This window comes from Pectinophora gossypiella, chromosome 21 (genome assembly GCF_024362695.1).
Source record: "Pectinophora gossypiella chromosome 21, ilPecGoss1.1, whole genome shotgun sequence".
In the NCBI taxonomy this organism is placed as follows: domain Eukaryota; kingdom Metazoa; phylum Arthropoda; class Insecta; order Lepidoptera; family Gelechiidae; genus Pectinophora; species Pectinophora gossypiella.
Window position 1 is genome coordinate 4,758,748 of NC_065424.1, and position 17,282 is coordinate 4,776,029.

A 17,282-nucleotide genomic window follows, 5' to 3' on the forward strand; every position below is an offset into this window, starting at 1 on the left:
CTGGACTAGTTAGTTGCCCCGCAAGCTGATTTGGGTGCATTTGTAATCTTTTTTTGTACTGGGTTCGACGATTGCTCACATGTATGTATTATTAAATGTGTAATGCCATCTGCGTGCGAGCGTGCGCTCTTGCGTGTGTGCGTGCGTGCGTGTATGCATGTGTGCGTGCGTGCTTGCGTGTATGCATGCGTGGGTGCGTACGTGCGTGCGTGCGTGCGTGCGTGCGTGCGTGCGTGCGTGCGTGCGTGCGTGCGTGCGTGCGTGCGTGCGTGCGTCTGTCTGAAATTTGAAGTTAATAAACTTTGAATTTACGAAGAGAATTCGACAGTTTCGTTAATAAAATACGTTTATATATTAAACATAACATTATTAGAATAAAAAAATATACAATAAAATGTACAAAACATCAGCTTAAACTAAATATAGCTTTCTAAGAACCTTCGTTCAATCACACTGCCACGAGGTAACACGTAGAATGCTGGTGTACCAGCTCTTAACTCAAAGTATTTCAACAACAGTAAGTCACTTAGATTCCTGGACGGATCTATAATATGAGGCATTTTGTCATAACCTTCAAAATATACATTTACTTTTGCACAATTATACTTGTTCTCTTCGTCCCAAGGGGCAGGAAAGACTTGCTCTAACTGACTGCCTAATGGGACATTTTCCGGACAACTTTTTATGAAGTCCGTCAACTGATATTCTGGATACAAAAACAGCACAGGCCAGAATAAAACCCCGTCTTTTATGTACACTATTGAATCTTGTGCTCCTGGTAAACTTGGTTCTAACTTTGACAGGTCAATATCTTCTTCATCGTCACATTTGGATATTTTAATCTTCCGTTCTATAATAGCTTTTATCACTCCTTCTTTCTGCTCAGCGGTTTTCTTATCACTACGTTCCTTTTTACGCAAATCTCTTTCTTGAATCTGCTTTTTCCTTTTTGCTGTGCTTAGTAAGTCCAAGACTTCTTTGTCGTTTGGTTGTTTTTCCAGAAGTTTCTGGCAATGTTCCATGCAGATGTCATATTTGGCTATTTCTGTAGCTGATTTAGCAGCTCTTAGTCTTGCTTTGGTGTGATCTGGGTTGAATGATAAGGCTTTTTCGCTGTCAGCCAGTGATGAACGGTAATTCTTTAAATGCCAGTGTGCTGCGGCTCGGTTGTTGTATAAGCTTGCATTAATCTCTGCATCATTGCATTTCACTTTTATGCCTTCCGTGTATCTGTAAAACAGGTTAATTTATTTTATAAAAAAAAGAAAAGAAAAGAAAACATGAAACAGTAGGACTAGGGCCCTGTGCTGGGAGGTTTTCTGGCCACGTCTTTTCCTCAGCGTTACAGATTCCAATGTGGTAGTAGTTTTACAGCTAGTTACATAATATGTCATTTAATTTTTTGATGTTCAAAAAGTGCTAACTGGCAATTAAAGTGACAATTGGCTTACAAAAGCCAATTGTGAAAAATAAATATTTTTGAATTTTATTAGACAGTAACTTACATACACACTACACAGTCTAATATACCCACTGCAGTAAATCACCCAGATCTGAATCAAATTAGAGGAGATAATCAATTTTTTAAATGAAACTTATTGGGAATCAAATCCATGACCCCAGAGACTCATTGAGATTAAACAAAAAATATTTAATGAAAATACTTACCATATTCATGCAAACTTAAAAAACATACGGACAAAAATTGTCAAGCTGTAATTTTTAACTAAAACACTATTTTTTGGTTAAGAAAGAAGACTCAAGCAATGTGTATGTTGAAATAAATACTGGGTGATTTAAGATTAAATATATATTTTTTAAAACAGATATTGGCAGTATTCTGCCAATGCAGTATTCTGGCATGTATAATTATATTTTTTTAAATCTCCCAAGTCCATAAACATTTGCCAAGGTGAAAATCCCATATTTAGAATACATTTGGAACAAATAAACAATATTCTATTCTATCATTATGTGGGTTGTCAGCTGGCATAGGATTATTCATGACTTATACACTCTGAATATTAAAATAAATGTTTAATAATAATTTTTTCTTGCAGTCTTTTAAAATAAATTTTTCTTTTCTTTTTCTATGCAGGGGAGGGGAGGGATTCTTTCAAACAGAATAGGTATGAAAATCTTACCCCAAAACAGCCAATCTGTAATTTTTATGCTTAAAGTTGAAATTTCCGTCCTCTTTATAATTGGTGGCAAGCTCCAACGGAGTATTCTCCTCCGGGTCATACTTCAATTTGGCAAGACCCTCGGCCAGCGGAGACAGCTCTTCACTCTCCGGAGTTGTCTTCATGAAGAAAGGATGCTTCTCCATTTCTTCCTGGAAATCAAAAACAAAAATTTCACTTGATAGTAACTCAGAATCATGGTCCGAGTCATCCCACTCAGTATTTCTTACGGTGTTACTAACACCATGTATTAAGCAGTTACATTGTTAAAAACTTTAGCTCTGTGTTACTTATAACTTGTGGTATTTATAGAAAAACAGAAAACTACACTATAATAGTCTAACTCTACACACTATATAATTGTCCAACTACGCACTCTTTTTGCCGTGAATTATTGAAAACATAACTGGGATAACATTGTTTTTTTGACCAGAGAGCCTTAAAGTTTGCAGTTTAGTAAAATTACTAAGTCACCCCCATTTAACTTTACATTCCTGTTATATCACTGTGATACCAAGCCCAAGAGCTTTAACTAACCAAAATATTAGTCAATGAAATGTCCCTGGGGTTATATCTACCCTAGGGTTTGAAACACTTTTAAAACTCGAAGTATTTGAAGAGCTACCTCCCATGTCTCCTCCGACCATCCATCAGTGTATCTCTTCTTCTCCAGGCTATCTATAAACTCGTCCAGTTCTCGATCCAACTTCTGACAAAGAGCCAACCGCTCTTCGTCGGTCATTTGAGTTTTCTTTTGTGTTTCAACTTCGTCTGCCATTTTTCACTATAAAACTGTTGTTTTATATAGTGTTTACATAAATTCTCGTGCGTTAATGATAAGCTTATAGTATATTTAACGAAAGTTAATTAATTATATACGAAAATTATATAAATAACATTGAAAAACACATTTGAACTCTTATAACCTAAAAAGTGTTTTTTCTTTGACATTTTATTTCGTTGGCAATGTGGTAAAGATTAAAAAGATATAGAGCCATTGTATTTAGCTTTTTGTTTACAAGACTTACAAGTTTAAAATTTTGCCAATCACTTTAGAAATCAAAAATAAAACACTGCAGTATTTTCATAAAATATTTATTGTTCAATTTGTTTAACAATTTAACACAATTCACCTCTGTACCACTTGTCAATGAACTCACACTTGCGTTCCTCTCGTGTCCTGAAGTAGACTGGATATTGTGCTTTCTCTAGAGGATGCCAGTAGTCCATCACCCAGTCAGGAGGTTCTACTACGCGCGCATAAGCCACGCCGCCAGCAATGCCCAGAGATTTTGCAACTGTAAATAGTAACTTTGTAAAACAACATCTAATTAAAAAAAAACAGCAATAATGCGTGTAAATGTAAGGTAAAAATGTATGATGCAGCAGGCAGCCAGGGAAAGCAGTTACTTCCAAGTTACGGTACACAAGTACACTTACATTTAGCGAGTGGTAAAGGATGTTTTTTGAGGAAGAGCTCGTCTCGACCAACCCAGAGCAATCTCCGCTGCTCCTTTGGATCCGAGACGTCCTTGTTTTCATCGAAACGGGCACGCAATTGTACTTGCTGGTAGCGTATTAAGGTCCTGAAAATAGAAGATTCATCTACGAACAAAGATATTATTTCCATTCTAATTATAACCGTTCATGAAATCATATAGTCAAGCAGAATAAAACCTCCTCCTTTTGAGTGAAGTCGGTTAAACTGTCCATGAAGCTCGCGAAAAGCTCATCTTACCTTCCCACGTAATATCCTTCTATATTCCTCATAGCTTGTTTATAAAGTGTGCACACGTGTTGGGCGTGTGTACGCAGTTCAGGCGCAAATGCCATTTTAAAATTAATTTTAGAAAATACAGAAAATGGAAAACAGTTTTTGAAGGATTTTATAATTTGACTTTTGCTGATTGAATGCAGTCGAACGTTATTTGTTTTGTTTTTAATGAGGTTTTAATCATAGAGCGACTCGGGCCTTTGGGTTTTGCTCTTTTGGAAGCACAGCACAGAAAGACGTATGTATGGAGCATATCCCCTCCCCGGTCTATTGAAGGGAGGCCTGGGTCCAGAATAGCAGTGCAGTAGCAAAAAATCAGCACATGAATTATATTTGACTTAGTTATTGGAGATTTTGAAAGATTGGCATTGGCAACCCTGCCTACTCGCTTGTCACTTAAAAAAGTCATTGTCAAAAAAAAATGTTTGGAGCTGGAGGAATTCGCATATTTCAGTTGAATATTTTATCCTTAGTTTAATTATTAATCATGTTTTAACCCAAAAAATCTCTTTTACGTCTTCTGTAACGTAAAAGAAACTCGGAAATGTAGTATTTATCTCTTAAAACCGACTTATACCGGGAGTACATTCCGGTTAGAATTTTTTGGTGTTTAATTTGAAAGTTAGTTTTGTGAAGATGTCAGACGCTTGGGAAGAGATCCAGGCTGTGAAGAGCAAGCGGAACAGTCTGCGGGAGAAGTTGGAGAAGCGGAAGAAAGAGCGGCAAAACATTTTGGGCGCTTCATTGGTCACTACTGAGAAACCTGAAGGTTCGCCGGGTAGTAAAGAACGTGCTGGCTCCAGCCCCGCTTCGAAATCGGAACGTGAGTCGACGTTATTTTTTTTTATATTTTTATTTCAAAAATGGAAAGAAACAGGAACATTTGTAAAGAGATTTTAATGCACCTGTTGATTTCAATTTAAGTATAGAATTTAAAGAATTGCATTAATAATGAAAAAACTTGGCTCTCTTTAATCGACCACCCGTTTCTTTTGTTGGCTTTTGTTTCAGTATTGTACCTATTTTATTTTTCACTGACAATATTCTAATACTACTGCTAAACTCTATACTGTTAGACTGATTTATTTATTTATAAAAGGTACACCGCTTATTTAATAAAACATTAAATAAACACTTAGATCTGGAATTGGACTGATGTATAACCCAACATAGGTGCACACAACAGTTGCTGTATAAAACAACATAAATGTTTATGTTGATAACTAATATAGGTATGTTGATTTTACATGTTCACAAGATCTCTATAAACCTAACATAAAGGATGATTTTGACCATATTAGGTGGATTTTATAGGTTGGACTGTAGTACAGTATACTATGCTAGTTTTGAATACTTTTTTTTTCTTAAAAATTAAAAAAAAATATATTTATTTGCTCATAAAACATGGTTAAGATCAGTCTGCCTCTTGGCTCTCTTTAATCGACCATCCATTTTTTTATTGGCTTTTGTTTTAGCATTCCCCTAACCTCATCTCCTTTTCTCTGTTTTGAGCTTGACAACGCCTTGTTGGACTACTTGGACCATCAATTTAAATAATATCATCATCCTATATCTTGTATAGACTACCCATTTAAGTGGGTATATTTATACAGGGTTAACACCCTGACACACCCTGACACTAACGTGACACTGTAATGTAAACTATGGGGGATGATTCAGACCATTATTCTAAGTTGGTATCAAGTGAATTTTCCATCACAAAATTCATGATACTTTTTTGTTTTTTAAAATTATTTTCAGTTCCATACTTTTGCGACAGAAAATTCCAAAAAAAGCTGAATCATCCCTCAAAGTTTTCGTTACGGTGTCACTAACACACTGTATGCACACTGTATAGTTCAAAAATTGTTCCAGCTGCCCCAGTGGAGAAACCGAAGCCGGTCCCGTCAGCGTCTCTGGAGGTGCAACTGCTGCAAGTGTTGTCGGACATGCAGTTGCAACTGCCGGCGACTGCCAGTGCTCTACTGCCCGGCCTAGGGGACGTGGATGCCGGAATTGTTGCCAGTTTACTGCAAAAATTTGCTACGCAAAAGCTGATTACGTAAGTAGAGTAATGTGTACGGTATGTATAGTATACAGGGTGTTAGTGACATCGTACCGAAAACTTTGAGAGATGATTCAGACCATGATCCTGAGCTGATATCAATTGAAATTTTGGTTGTCTGATCGTCCACCCCACGAAGGGAAAACCAGCCCAGTATAGGTTAGGTCACATACCTCCGAAAATGCATTTCTCGGGAATGTGGGCTCACGATGTTTTTCTTCACCACAAAAAAAAATTATAATAAAATAAAAACTTATTTCATCAGCCTTATCTCTCTCATATATTGACTATATAAAAAAAAAAAACTCAATATTTATATCTGATTGGACCCCACAAAGTCGTCGACGTCGACAATGGAGTGACGAGCTAGACGCCTTCCAAAACACCGGGCACAACGATGCCCAAGACGGGGAGGGTTGGAAAGAGAAGGCGGAGGCCTGTAGGCTACAGAATAAAAAAGAACAATATTTACTAAGTCAAAAAAATTCAAAGAAAAAAATATATAAATAAATGTGTGTGCGCATTAAATAAAGGTTACATTGAATGAAATAATCCTAAACTTATTTTGGATCACTTTTTATTTTTTCCTAGTTTTTAATGACTGAAAAGATTGCTTATGATTATGTTTAAGGTGCATAATTGAAGAAAAACAAATTTTTCTTTACATAAAAAAATAAAAAGAAAAAATTATTACTTCACATAATTTTTTTTTTCAAATTTGTGGTCAAACATGCGAGCGGTCCACTGACCTTATGCAATTATTTATTATGACTTGGTTTTAAGTGGCGTGTTTTAAGTGTTTTTTTTTTATCTACTGCCAGCATCAGAGAACGTACAGAAACAACAACAGACCAGAGCATAGAAGTAGTGAGCGCCGAGTCAGTCCGTCTGGCAGCAGTCCTAGCAGCATTGATTGAGGAGCAGGCATCCCCGACCCTCAAGAGGAAAGGAGACAGCGTCACAGAGGAGGCCAAGCCCAAAGTCTCCAAACTTGCTAGTGATGATAAGAAGGCCGCGAAAGGTGACACTGATATTATGGTGAGTGTTGTAAAGTTTATAAACCTTTTATGTGTTTTCGTACGGTAGGGACTACCCTACTGTGGAAGTAAAGATTTCAGACAAATTACTAAGGAATAATTAATAATTGTATGTGCACTCTCGTATCAATGTTATACCCAAACTTAATATTCTAGCAATTTTCCCCTACAGTCCACTTTTAATATTCCACAATCTATAATGTCATAGTAAAGTAACTCTTTCGAATGTTTCTATTGATTATTAAAATGCAATTATAAAAATAAGTATATATAAAATAAATATAAATAGATTAAAAAAATATATATTATTATTTTCTTTACTTTTAGATGGGGTTAAAATGGCCACATCGAAGCAATTCATCTAAGAAAGCAATATTGCAATTTGACATTTGCACATATAAAATTAAGTGCGCAATGCAAACAAATGTCAAATTGCAACATTGCTTTCTCAGATAAATTGCTTCGATGTGGCCAATTTAACCCCCCTGGCTACAATAAAAAGCCACATTGAAGCAATAACAACCAACATTGCTATTTGACATTTGTTGTTAGTGCGCACTTTCAATATACGCAAATGTAAAATTACAATATCGCTTCTTTACATGAATTGCTTCAATTTGGCCCTTTTAGACCCTCTATTCATAATTTATTTTTGTATATCGTTGTAGTATCGTTTCGGGACTATGTGACCTAACCTGTATTGGGCTGGTTTTCCCTTCGCGGTTTGGAAGGTCAGACAGGCAGTAGCTTCTGTAAAAAACGCTAGGGAGATTTTTTATTTATTTAATTATTTGTTTACATTTCACGACTTTACAGTGCAGAAGCGCCAATGCGCCGTAAGACTTTAAATATAAACAATATAATTAAACATATGAAACTTAGGTTTAAACAATATAAAACATATTTAATTTTCTCGCAGAACCTCAGACACTCGCGACACACATACTTCCACTCACTCACAAACAGATCACACTCTGGTGCTGATGATATTGAGATGATGATATTGTTTCAGTCTCTGCTGGCCATGCCGTCGAGTCGAGAGAAGGCAGTGAAGAGAGTTGGTGAAGAGATCATGGATTTGCTAAGCAAGCCCACCGCTAAGGAGAAATCTCTGGCTGATAAGTTTAAGAGTCAAGGAGGTGTGTATTCAATTCGATTTAATTCAACGAGGGACGTAGTCGTTACATGAGTCGACACGATAGAAGAACTTGGTCCAAGAACCTCCACTGATGAGACTTGCATGTAACGATAGCTTATGGTTGTCCTGTGATTCTGGCAAAGTTGTATCAAATTGCATTGCGCAGGCGCGCAGGTGATGGAGTTCTGCCCGCACGGCACCCGCGCGGAGTGCGGCCGCGCCGCCGCCGCGGGCGCCGCGTGCCGCAAGCTGCACTTCAAGAAGATCATCCAGGCGCACACCGACGAGGCGCTCGGGGACTGCTCCTTCTTGAACACCTGCTTCCACATGGACACCTGCAAGTTAGTACCCACGTAAACGGCCTCCGTGGGCCAGCGGTTGATCATATACCTGCAAGTTAGTACGTCTAGGGCCCTGTGCCGAGGTTTTTCTTGCAGCTTCTTTTCCCCAGCTATACAGGTTGTGAGAAGCTGCAGTAGTTTTAGGCGAATGAGACGTTAGTTATGTAAAAAATTGACGATTCAAAGTGTAACTATGTTACCTACTGAATAAAGATATTTTTGAATTTGAATTTTCACTGTTGTACCACATTGTGTGCCGAGTAAAACTTATTTTTAATTATGTTTCTGTGTAATAGTTATTTATTATGATTGCTCTGTGTATAATGTGTCACAAGTTGATGAATAAATATTTCTCTTGTGTAGTGCTGTAATGGTGTTCTTTTGTAAATTGATGATTTGATCATCATTAAACGCTCTAAACTATGAGGCTGGCATAACCACCAAGAGTGGCTCAAGCCTCGAAAAAAATTAGATTAAAAAAAAAAAATATTTCTCTTGATGTGGCAAGAAATGCCGCGCTGCTATAAGGCTCTATAGTCATCGGCGGCGCTGCGGGAACCCATAGACTCACAAGTGCTGCAAGAATCATTTACGATAGATTCTGTGGCCAATGATGATGAAGTATCTAACGTTACGTATCTTGTTTGTTTCAGATACGTGCACTACCAAGTGGACAGCACAGATCCCAATGCAAACGTCAACAAGTCTACTGACTCCACACAAAAAGGTGCACATAATGGTAAACTAATAATGATAATGGTCATCAGCCTTGCGGTGTTTGGCAAAGGCTCACGATCTGGAGGTCCGGGTTCGATTCCCGATGGGGACATTGTCGAAATCACTTTGTGAGATTGTCCTTTGTTTGGTAAGAACTTTTCAGGCTTGAATCACCTGATTGTCCGAAAAAGTAAGATGATTCCGTGCTTCGGAGGGCACGTTAAGCCGTTGGTCCCGGCTATTAGCCGTAAAAACACCTCCACCAACCCGCAGTGGAGCAGCGTGGTGGAGTATGCTCCATACCCCCTCCGGTTGATTGAGGGGAGGCCGGTGCCCAGCAGTGGGACGTGTATAGGCAGTTTATGTTATGTTATGTTAGTGCTAATTCCTATAAACACCATCTAATTTTATTTTAAGTTATACCTGTCATTTTCTTATCCCCCGAAAAGGAAAGGGACGGGTAATCGACAGGCATAATATAAATACTGCATTTAAAAGTACGTACATACATAAACAGCCTACGTCCCACTGCTGGGCACAGGCCTCCCCTCAATCAACCGGAGGGGGTATGGAGCATACTCCACCACGCTGCTTCAATGCATTTAAAAGTAATTCTTTTTTTATAAATACGACGGTCATACTAAGGCTTTTAGGCTTCCTGTAATAAGAAGGGATCTCCTTGCATAGTAGTCGATATTTAACTTATTGCCCTGCAGGTTATAATGCATAAGACGACCTTTCGTAATATATGGGGAGTTCCGTGTGTCGTCGTAAGGTTTTCAAACGAGTGGAGTGTAAAGTTGAAGTATTAAAAAAATGCATTTATTCCGGGTAGGTACCCATATTGTAAGATATAAAAGTGTCAATTACATAATGGCTCCGATTCCTGCAGACACCTCCTGATTTTATTTTAAGTTATACCCGTCATTTTCTTATCCGCCGAAAAGGAAAGGGACGGATGATTCTCAATAAGTTAATTTTAAAATGAATGAATAACCCGGGCGAATAAAATAGACATAGTCTAATTAACTCTGTCGGGTTATTGGCCGATGTAAAATTTTTAGACGGTTGTTTTAGATTTCTGCTTAAAATTGACGTGTATTCCATAAATTTTATGCCTGTCAATTACCCGTCCCTGTCTTTTTCAACGGATAAGAAAATGACAGGTATAACTTAATAAAATTAGATGGCGTCTACAGGAATTAGCACCATTGTCAATTTAAAATTAACAGTTACAATCAAAAAATTTTAAAATAGTAATGGCATCAAAATTAAAATTATTAAAATCAAAACTAAATGTAAAATTAAAATCATAATTACTAAAAGAAATTTGACTAACAAAACAACTGCATTAACTGTATGCTCATACTTGTATGATGGCGCGCGTGCCATGTTCCATTGGCTCTTTCTTCCATTCCGTGGATCTCATACAGTTGGGGTCGTGCGGTTATGGTACTTTAACACGATCCCATGGTGTAACTGTTGATAACGAATTTTTCACATATACGTATTTTTTAGGTACAACATTGGCACCGAAGCCAGACGGTGTGTTGACATTAACTCCACCGCAATGGATACAGTGCGACCTCCGATATCTGGACATGACCTTCCTAGGTACGTACCACTTACAGAGACCATCATCATCAGGAGATGCCATTATCCCGTTTTTCCCAGGGTCCGCTTACCTAACCTGAAGATTCGACAGGACCGGTTTTTTACAGAAGCGACTGCCTGTCTGACCTACCAACCCGCGAAGGGTATACCAGCCCAATACAGGTTAGGTTACATACCTCCGAAAATGCATTTCTTGGGAATGTATGTGGGTTTCCTCACGATGTTTTCCATCACCGCTGAGCAACACCACAGAGACCCACCACCACCGCTTACAGAGATAATGTAGTTCTCTATAAAGTTGTAGTTTCGACAAACGGGGGGCCTAAAAAAGCCATATCGAAGCAATTCATCTAAAAAAGCAATATTGCTGTTTGACGTTTGTTTGCATCGCGGACTTTTATTTTATTATAAAAAGCTTATTCGAGAAAATAAAATATTTCAAGAGGTACAAACTACTTATTCGAAAACTGTCAAGCAGCCAATTATTAACTGTCTTAAATAAAAATGTTTATCGATTGGGGATCTGGCAGGAGCTTAGGGCGTTCAGTGATGGCGAGGCTACAGTTATCAATATAATAATAAGGGATTACGGGCGTGAATTTATGCAAATGCGTATATTTCTGGTATAATCCCTCTGCACTCAGCTGGACGCTACCTGATTTATTGTCAAATTAATCACCTATATTTAACAGACTCATAAAACATAATTTCATTACCATGACAGGCAAGTTCGCGGTGATAATGGCGGATCCGCCGTGGGATATCCATATGGAACTTCCCTACGGCACCATGTCTGACGACGAGATGAGGTGTCTCGGAGTGCCACAGCTGCAGGACTCGGGGCTCATCTTCCTCTGGGTCACCGGCAGGTACAACAACCCTCAATCATTCATCGTACCCTAATCATTCGTCGTACCCCGATCATTCATCGTACCCCGATCCTTCATCGTACCCCAATCAGTCGTCGTACCCCAATCTTGCATCGTTTCCCAAAAACTCATCGTACCCCAATCATTCACAGTACCCCTAAAATTCATCATGTCCCAATCATTCACCGTACACGTACGTACACGACACCTATTCATCATACGTTCTTCTCTAAGAGAAATCGTCCTTTTCTGTTCTGTGAGTTATAGGAACACCCCCCAACCAGAACACTTAGAGGACAGATTTATTTTATACAGGGTGTTAGTGACACTTCTTATTTTTCTTCCACTTAATAATAATAATAAATACTTAATAAAGTTTAGGTAAAAACTCAAACACAACACCACAAACAATCACAGTCTCACTAAAACCCATACGTACTTGCACGGGGTGTAAGTGACATTGCAATTTATACAAAGATGATTCAGCTCATGAATCTGAGTTGAGTGAATATCAAGTGGAATTTTCCATCGCAAAAATATTGAATTGAAAATAATTAAAAAAACTTTAATAAAACATTAATTTTCAGTTCATAAACTCGGAAACATGGTCTGAATCATCCCCCAGTATCCGGTACGGTGTAATTAACGGTACGATAAATAACAAGTAGCTTGTCTCGCCCAGGGCCATGGAGCTGGGTCGCGAGTGCCTCAAGCTATGGGGCTACGAGCGGGTGGACGAGCTGATCTGGGTGAAGACCAACCAGCTCCAGCGCATCATACGCACCGGCCGGACGGGGCACTGGCTCAACCACGGCAAGGAGCATTGTCTGGTTGGTATTGTACTCCATTATGTTTGTTACAGAGAATCATCATGCCCATAGCATTATCTCGTTTTTTCACGGGGTCCGCTTACCTAGACTGAAGGTTTGACAGGTCCGGTATGTTACAGAGAATGAAGGACGTACATTGACCAAATCGGAGATGTCCTTAGAAAAGGTTTACTCTGAACCGGCGTACGGTCACAAGCATTAATATGTATACACTTTGGTACCATGTCACATTAACTTTTTTGACAAATTGAACTGTAAGTCCCACTAAATGTCAAATATGTTATAGTGCGACAGAGTCCTAAAGTACATTATATTGCTCATGACTGTACGTGTATGAAAAGATTGATGAATGTGGAGGAAGCAAGAGAAATCTGTCAGGATCGAAGCAAATGGAATTCCATAGTCTTGCTTACCCCGGTGGGAAATAGGCGTCAGTTTATGTTTGTACAGAGAATGATACGTGTAGCGTTCTGATCTTCCTTTAATAAAAATAATATAACGTAAGCTGACGACTATATCCCAATTTGGGTAGCCGGAGGCACATCCATCGCAAGATGAACTAAGTACGGTCATGAGCAATATCATGTACCCACTTTAGAACCCTGTTGCACTATCATATTCGACATTTAATGAGGATTACGGTTTAATTTGTCAAAAAAGTTGATATGACATGGTTGCAAAGTGTATACATATTAGTGCTCGTGACCGTACCCACGCCTCACCGGCTTTTCGATAGAACATCGTGATAGGTGGTGAGCCGTATCGCCGTCTATAATAGTCGAGCCAACTGTGTTACTGTAAACTGCAACTAACATAATAGCTCAATGGTGGAAGTCCAGTACCGGGGTAATATAAATAAACTGGTACAATCAATACCTTAAACTAAACACTCATTTCAATAAGCGCTACAATTTCTATAATAAAAAAAAGCTGGAAAAATATGTACAGGCGCGTCTGTCCGTTAATTTATTAATATATTGTATTCAATCATTTGCATTTACAGGTGGGAATGAAGGGCAACCCTGAGAATCTGAACCGCGGGCTGGACTGTGACGTCATCGTGGCCGAGGTGCGCGCCACCTCGCACAAGCCAGATGAAATATACGGCATAATTGGTGAGGCAATGGTGTTGATTCCAGCAAACACCTCCTAATTATATTTTAATTATTTAGGGGTAGTCAGAGGTACATCCATCGCAAGATGAACTATGTACCCACACCTCGGCGAGTTTTCTGTTGAGTTTCTGTCGAGCCAACTGTGTTAGTGAAAACTGCACTTAAGATACATTAATAACTCATTGGTGCAAGTGCGGTACCGGGGTTCGAACCGGCGCGCTCCGTTTGACAAACAAGCCGGTGTATCACAGTGCCACATTGACTCTTTATTTTTACTTTATTTAACACACACATTTATTGTACTAAACAAAAAAAAATATACGGTCGAATTGATAACCTCCTCCTTTTTTGAAGTCGGTAAAAAACCCAGTCTAGCCTAGACTTGTTGTGGTTACTACTTACTAATGTAAGCAAGTAATCATTACATGAGCCATGACAGGGGCCTTTGGCGGCTCAATAATAACCCTGACACCAGGGTTGATTAGGTTGGTACTCCTCCTCACAACCCACACGATAGAAGAAGAAAATTGTACTTACAATGTACACGGAAAGTCGGAAACGTACAATAAATTATATTATAATATCAAACAAATAATATACAAGAAGTCTACTTTTAAGGTATGTTACCTGTAGCTTTTTTATCCGCTGAAAAGGAAAAAATATAAGCTTTTTGCATAGTTAAATCATTCGTAAGTTGGTCTAACAGAAAACTTGCAAGTATCTATTAGATCCGTGGCTCTACCCCCATCTGTAGTAGAAAAAAGTGCGAAATATAACTTGACTAAAACGAATTTGACTTAAGCATTTTTTTTTATTGTTCACAGAGAGACTTAGCCCTGGGACGAGGAAAATAGAACTGTTCGGACGACCACATAATGTACAACCGAATTGGTAAGAAATATCGTGAGAACTACTATTAATTAGTAACCTTAAGGTACTGACCGATGTTACAAGGCGTATTGTACCATTCGCAGCGAGCATGATATGTTACGTCATGTGCTTAAAATCAGTGTTGATGCTCGCTACCAGCGCCTTATTTCCCTGTACTGACAGCACGAACGCTCGCTGTGTGCATTACATTACGCTTCGTAACACCAGTCAGTACCCACCTTAATATTACCCTAAATATTCTTTATTTGCATACTATGATGGTGTACAAGTTTGTAAGTTACATATGAGTTTCACATCATAGACCCTTTCGGGCACAACAAAATAGAAGTTTAAAAGAGAGAAGGAAGCTTTTCAAATAGTAACATCAGTATCATTAAGGTATTCACCAGTGTTATAGTAACATTTACCCTTACCCTTATTACCATGTCTTGAATTTCATTAAAAAATGCGTCCTTACCGTGTGCCGCTTTACCCCGTGCGCGCGTGCAAGACAGACAGTCCGCACGCGCTCCCTTACTCCTTAACGTCTTAAATAGACTAATATAGATTTTAGGGGTACAATAATTGATTGGGGTTCGATGAATGGTTGGGGTACAGCGAATCATTGGGGTACTATTAATGATTGGAATACAATTAATGATTGGGGTACAATGAATGATTTGGGGTACTATTAATGATTGGGGTACAATGAATAATTGAGGGTTATTGTGCCGGTGACCCAGAGAAACGCTGACTCATGAGTTCTGCAACTGGGGTACTCCGAGCCACCTCATCTCATCGTCAGACATGGAGCTGATGTGGCTAGACTGTTGGTCAATATCATGCACCCACTTTAGAACCCTGTCGCACTATCATACTTGACATTTAATGAGACTTACGGTTTAATTTGTCAAAAAAGTTAATGTGACATGGTATCAAAGTGTATACATATTAGTACTTACTCGTGACCGTACCTAGTTCATCTTGCAATAGACGTAACTGTTGACTACCCCAATTGGGAATATACTCGTGAGCTTGTTATGTTAAATAAAATATACATCATTTTTTCTCCTGCAGGATAACCCTAGGCAACCAGGTGGACGGCGTCCGGCTGGTAGACCCCGAGCTGATAGCAGCCTTCAAGAAGCGCTACCCTGACGGCAACTGCATGGCGCCTCCGCCCCCCGACCCCGGCCTGCCCTAGCTGTCAGACCCGGCCACTGGGCTCTAGACCACCCCAGGGCCTGAGGGTTAAATGGCAACCATTGTGTAGTGTAGTGACTTGACTTTACTCGACAGTGGCGCCAACTGGTGAGCATAAAAACGATACCCACTTTCTAAAAATGTGTATAGTTTCATACCGCGTCGCCATTTTATGTACACATTTGATATTAAGGGTGGTATTAACACTTTCAAGGACAGAACGTCTAATAACGTTCCGATCCCAAGGTGTCATAAATATTACCTATTATGAACCACCAATGACCCATGATCTCTGTCCGTGAAAGGGTTCATAAACGAATCTCAGCTAAGACTGCCCTCAATCGTGCTCAAGTTCGTGTTTTTTCTGTAAGAACTGTCACATTGACATGATTTTGGAAGCAGTCTCGAAGCTGAGATTAGTTTATTAATAATTAAATACCACCCTTGTGAGTTTTGAGTTTGTTTTAATAAACACGTATGGAATGGTAATCCTCCGCCCCGCACCAATTCGTATCGGACGCCGACCTCACCCCCTCTGGGTCTTATTTTAGTCTTAAATAGCCGTAAGCCGCTAAGGAGTTAGAGATTCCTTTTAACAGTGTCTCGTTCGCCCTATCGCGTTAAGAAACTGATAGACTTGAGCATTCACTTGTAACAGAACATCGAGCATTCGCCGTTTTTATATTTGTCGAACTGAACAACGAGCCGAGCCAAGCATAAAGCCAAACATTGCTATGAACGTTTTCATGAGCAAGAACGCTCGATAGAATGCTCGCTAAAATGTTCTCGTATTGTAACATTCGCACAAATGCTCATTACAAGTGAATGCTCAAGTTTATCAGCAGCTTTAGGGTTGAACTACACCTAATAGCACCTATCCTTTTCTGTCACATAGAATCGTCATTGGCTAGAGCGAGAAAGCGACCGCACGCGGCAGAATCGACGAGCCAATAGCATGCGGTCGCCCTCTCTTGCTCTAGCAAATAACATTTCTGAGTAACAGAAGAGGATAGAAGCATAGGAAAGTTCGACATACGCGGTTCATACCTCAGGCGGCACACGTTGAAAATGAGATTTTTGAATGAAGTGCAAGTTGTGCCTTTTATCGAAAATCACCGTATACATACGGCAGGATAGCAAAGGCCTAGGAGCGGTGTTCAGTTGCCCAAATGCGGATTAACTTAGGTTATATTTGTTTGTGTAAATGTTTTACATAATGTCATAAAAAGTTTCAAATAAGGAAAATCTGTAAATATTGTAAATAAATGAATCGTATATAAAATTTTCTTTTTTTTTACATACAAAAACGTCCTAAAATAAAAGACACATTCGGTGGCAATATTTTTAATTTTGCATTTGAAATCGTAATTACATCTCCTTACTTATAAGTAATATCAGTTTCTGCTACTATAAGGGATGTTATCCCAAGCTTGCTACATAAACTCCTCTAGCTCATTTGAGCGCCATTTTAACTTCTTTTTTACAACTGGCAACACTTCGCTTGTTAAAAGTAAGAAAACTAACTT

At 38.9% G+C, this 17,282-nt stretch overlaps 4 protein-coding genes across 6 annotated transcripts in view; 2 read left to right on the plus strand and 2 right to left on the minus strand.

The window, feature by feature from the left end:
- Nucleotides 1-17,282, plus strand: part of LOC126376708 (uncharacterized) — a 251,230-nt gene that overhangs the window by 41,964 nt on the left and 191,984 nt on the right. The gene's annotated exons all lie outside the window — the stretch shown is intronic.
- Nucleotides 329-3,119, minus strand: LOC126376632 (DNA polymerase interacting tetratricopeptide repeat-containing, protein of 47 kDa). Its single transcript, XM_050024157.1, has 3 exons — nt 2,809-3,119; nt 2,145-2,335; nt 329-1,230 (listed from the first exon to the last, which is right to left on the minus strand). Exons 1-3 carry the CDS (start codon nt 2,959-2,961, stop codon nt 417-419), a joined length of 1,158 nt encoding a protein of 385 aa, XP_049880114.1. The 5' UTR covers nt 2,962-3,119; the 3' UTR covers nt 329-416.
- LOC126376826 (NADH dehydrogenase [ubiquinone] 1 beta subcomplex subunit 9-like) lies at nt 3,303-4,016 on the minus strand. The gene is made up of 3 exons (XM_050024374.1): nt 3,922-4,016; nt 3,624-3,769; nt 3,303-3,481 (listed from the first exon to the last, which is right to left on the minus strand). The coding sequence occupies exons 1-3, from the start codon at nt 4,014-4,016 to the stop codon at nt 3,303-3,305; spliced, it is 420 nt and encodes a 139-aa protein (XP_049880331.1).
- Nucleotides 4,373-17,032, plus strand: LOC126376552 (N6-adenosine-methyltransferase subunit METTL3). 2 transcript variants are annotated; one of them, XM_050024021.1, is made up of 12 exons: nt 4,373-4,780; nt 5,833-6,019; nt 6,844-7,060; nt 8,072-8,198; nt 8,364-8,538; nt 9,192-9,277; nt 10,774-10,869; nt 11,594-11,738; nt 12,421-12,568; nt 13,572-13,683; nt 14,508-14,574; nt 15,631-17,032. In XM_050024021.1, exons 1-12 carry the CDS (start codon nt 4,594-4,596, stop codon nt 15,755-15,757), a joined length of 1,674 nt encoding a protein of 557 aa, XP_049879978.1. In that variant the 5' UTR covers nt 4,373-4,593; the 3' UTR covers nt 15,758-17,032. The 2 variants fall into 2 exon arrangements, with proteins under 2 accessions (XP_049879978.1, XP_049879979.1); XM_050024022.1 differs by having other exon boundaries at nt 9,192-9,265; nt 15,631-17,031.

Excerpts from the sequence above, each read along its gene's own strand:
- LOC126376552 (XM_050024021.1), top strand. The coding sequence starts at position 4,594 with ATGTCAGACGCTTGGGAAGAGATCCAGGCTGTGAAGAGCAAGCGGAAC. Across the intron at positions 4,781-5,832 it reads CCCCGCTTCGAAATCGGAAC|CTGCCCCAGTGGAGAAACCG; the intron begins GTGAGTCGACGT and ends AAATTGTTCCAG. Across the intron at positions 6,020-6,843 it reads GCTACGCAAAAGCTGATTAC|CATCAGAGAACGTACAGAAA; the intron begins GTAAGTAGAGTA and ends ATCTACTGCCAG.
- LOC126376826 (XM_050024374.1), bottom strand. The coding sequence starts at position 4,016 with ATGGCATTTGCGCCTGAACTGCGTACACACGCCCAACACGTGTGCACA. Across the intron at positions 3,770-3,921 it reads GAAGGATATTACGTGGGAAG|GACCTTAATACGCTACCAGC; the intron begins GTAAGATGAGCT and ends TTCTATTTTCAG. Across the intron at positions 3,482-3,623 it reads TCCTTTACCACTCGCTAAAT|TTGCAAAATCTCTGGGCATT; the intron begins GTAAGTGTACTT and ends TACTATTTACAG.
- LOC126376632 (XM_050024157.1), bottom strand. The coding sequence starts at position 2,961 with ATGGCAGACGAAGTTGAAACACAAAAGAAAACTCAAATGACCGACGAA. Across the intron at positions 2,336-2,808 it reads GGTCGGAGGAGACATGGGAG|GAAGAAATGGAGAAGCATCC; the intron begins GTAGCTCTTCAA and ends TTTGATTTCCAG. Across the intron at positions 1,231-2,144 it reads TACAGATTGGCTGTTTTGGG|ATACACGGAAGGCATAAAAG; the intron begins GTAAGATTTTCA and ends CCTGTTTTACAG.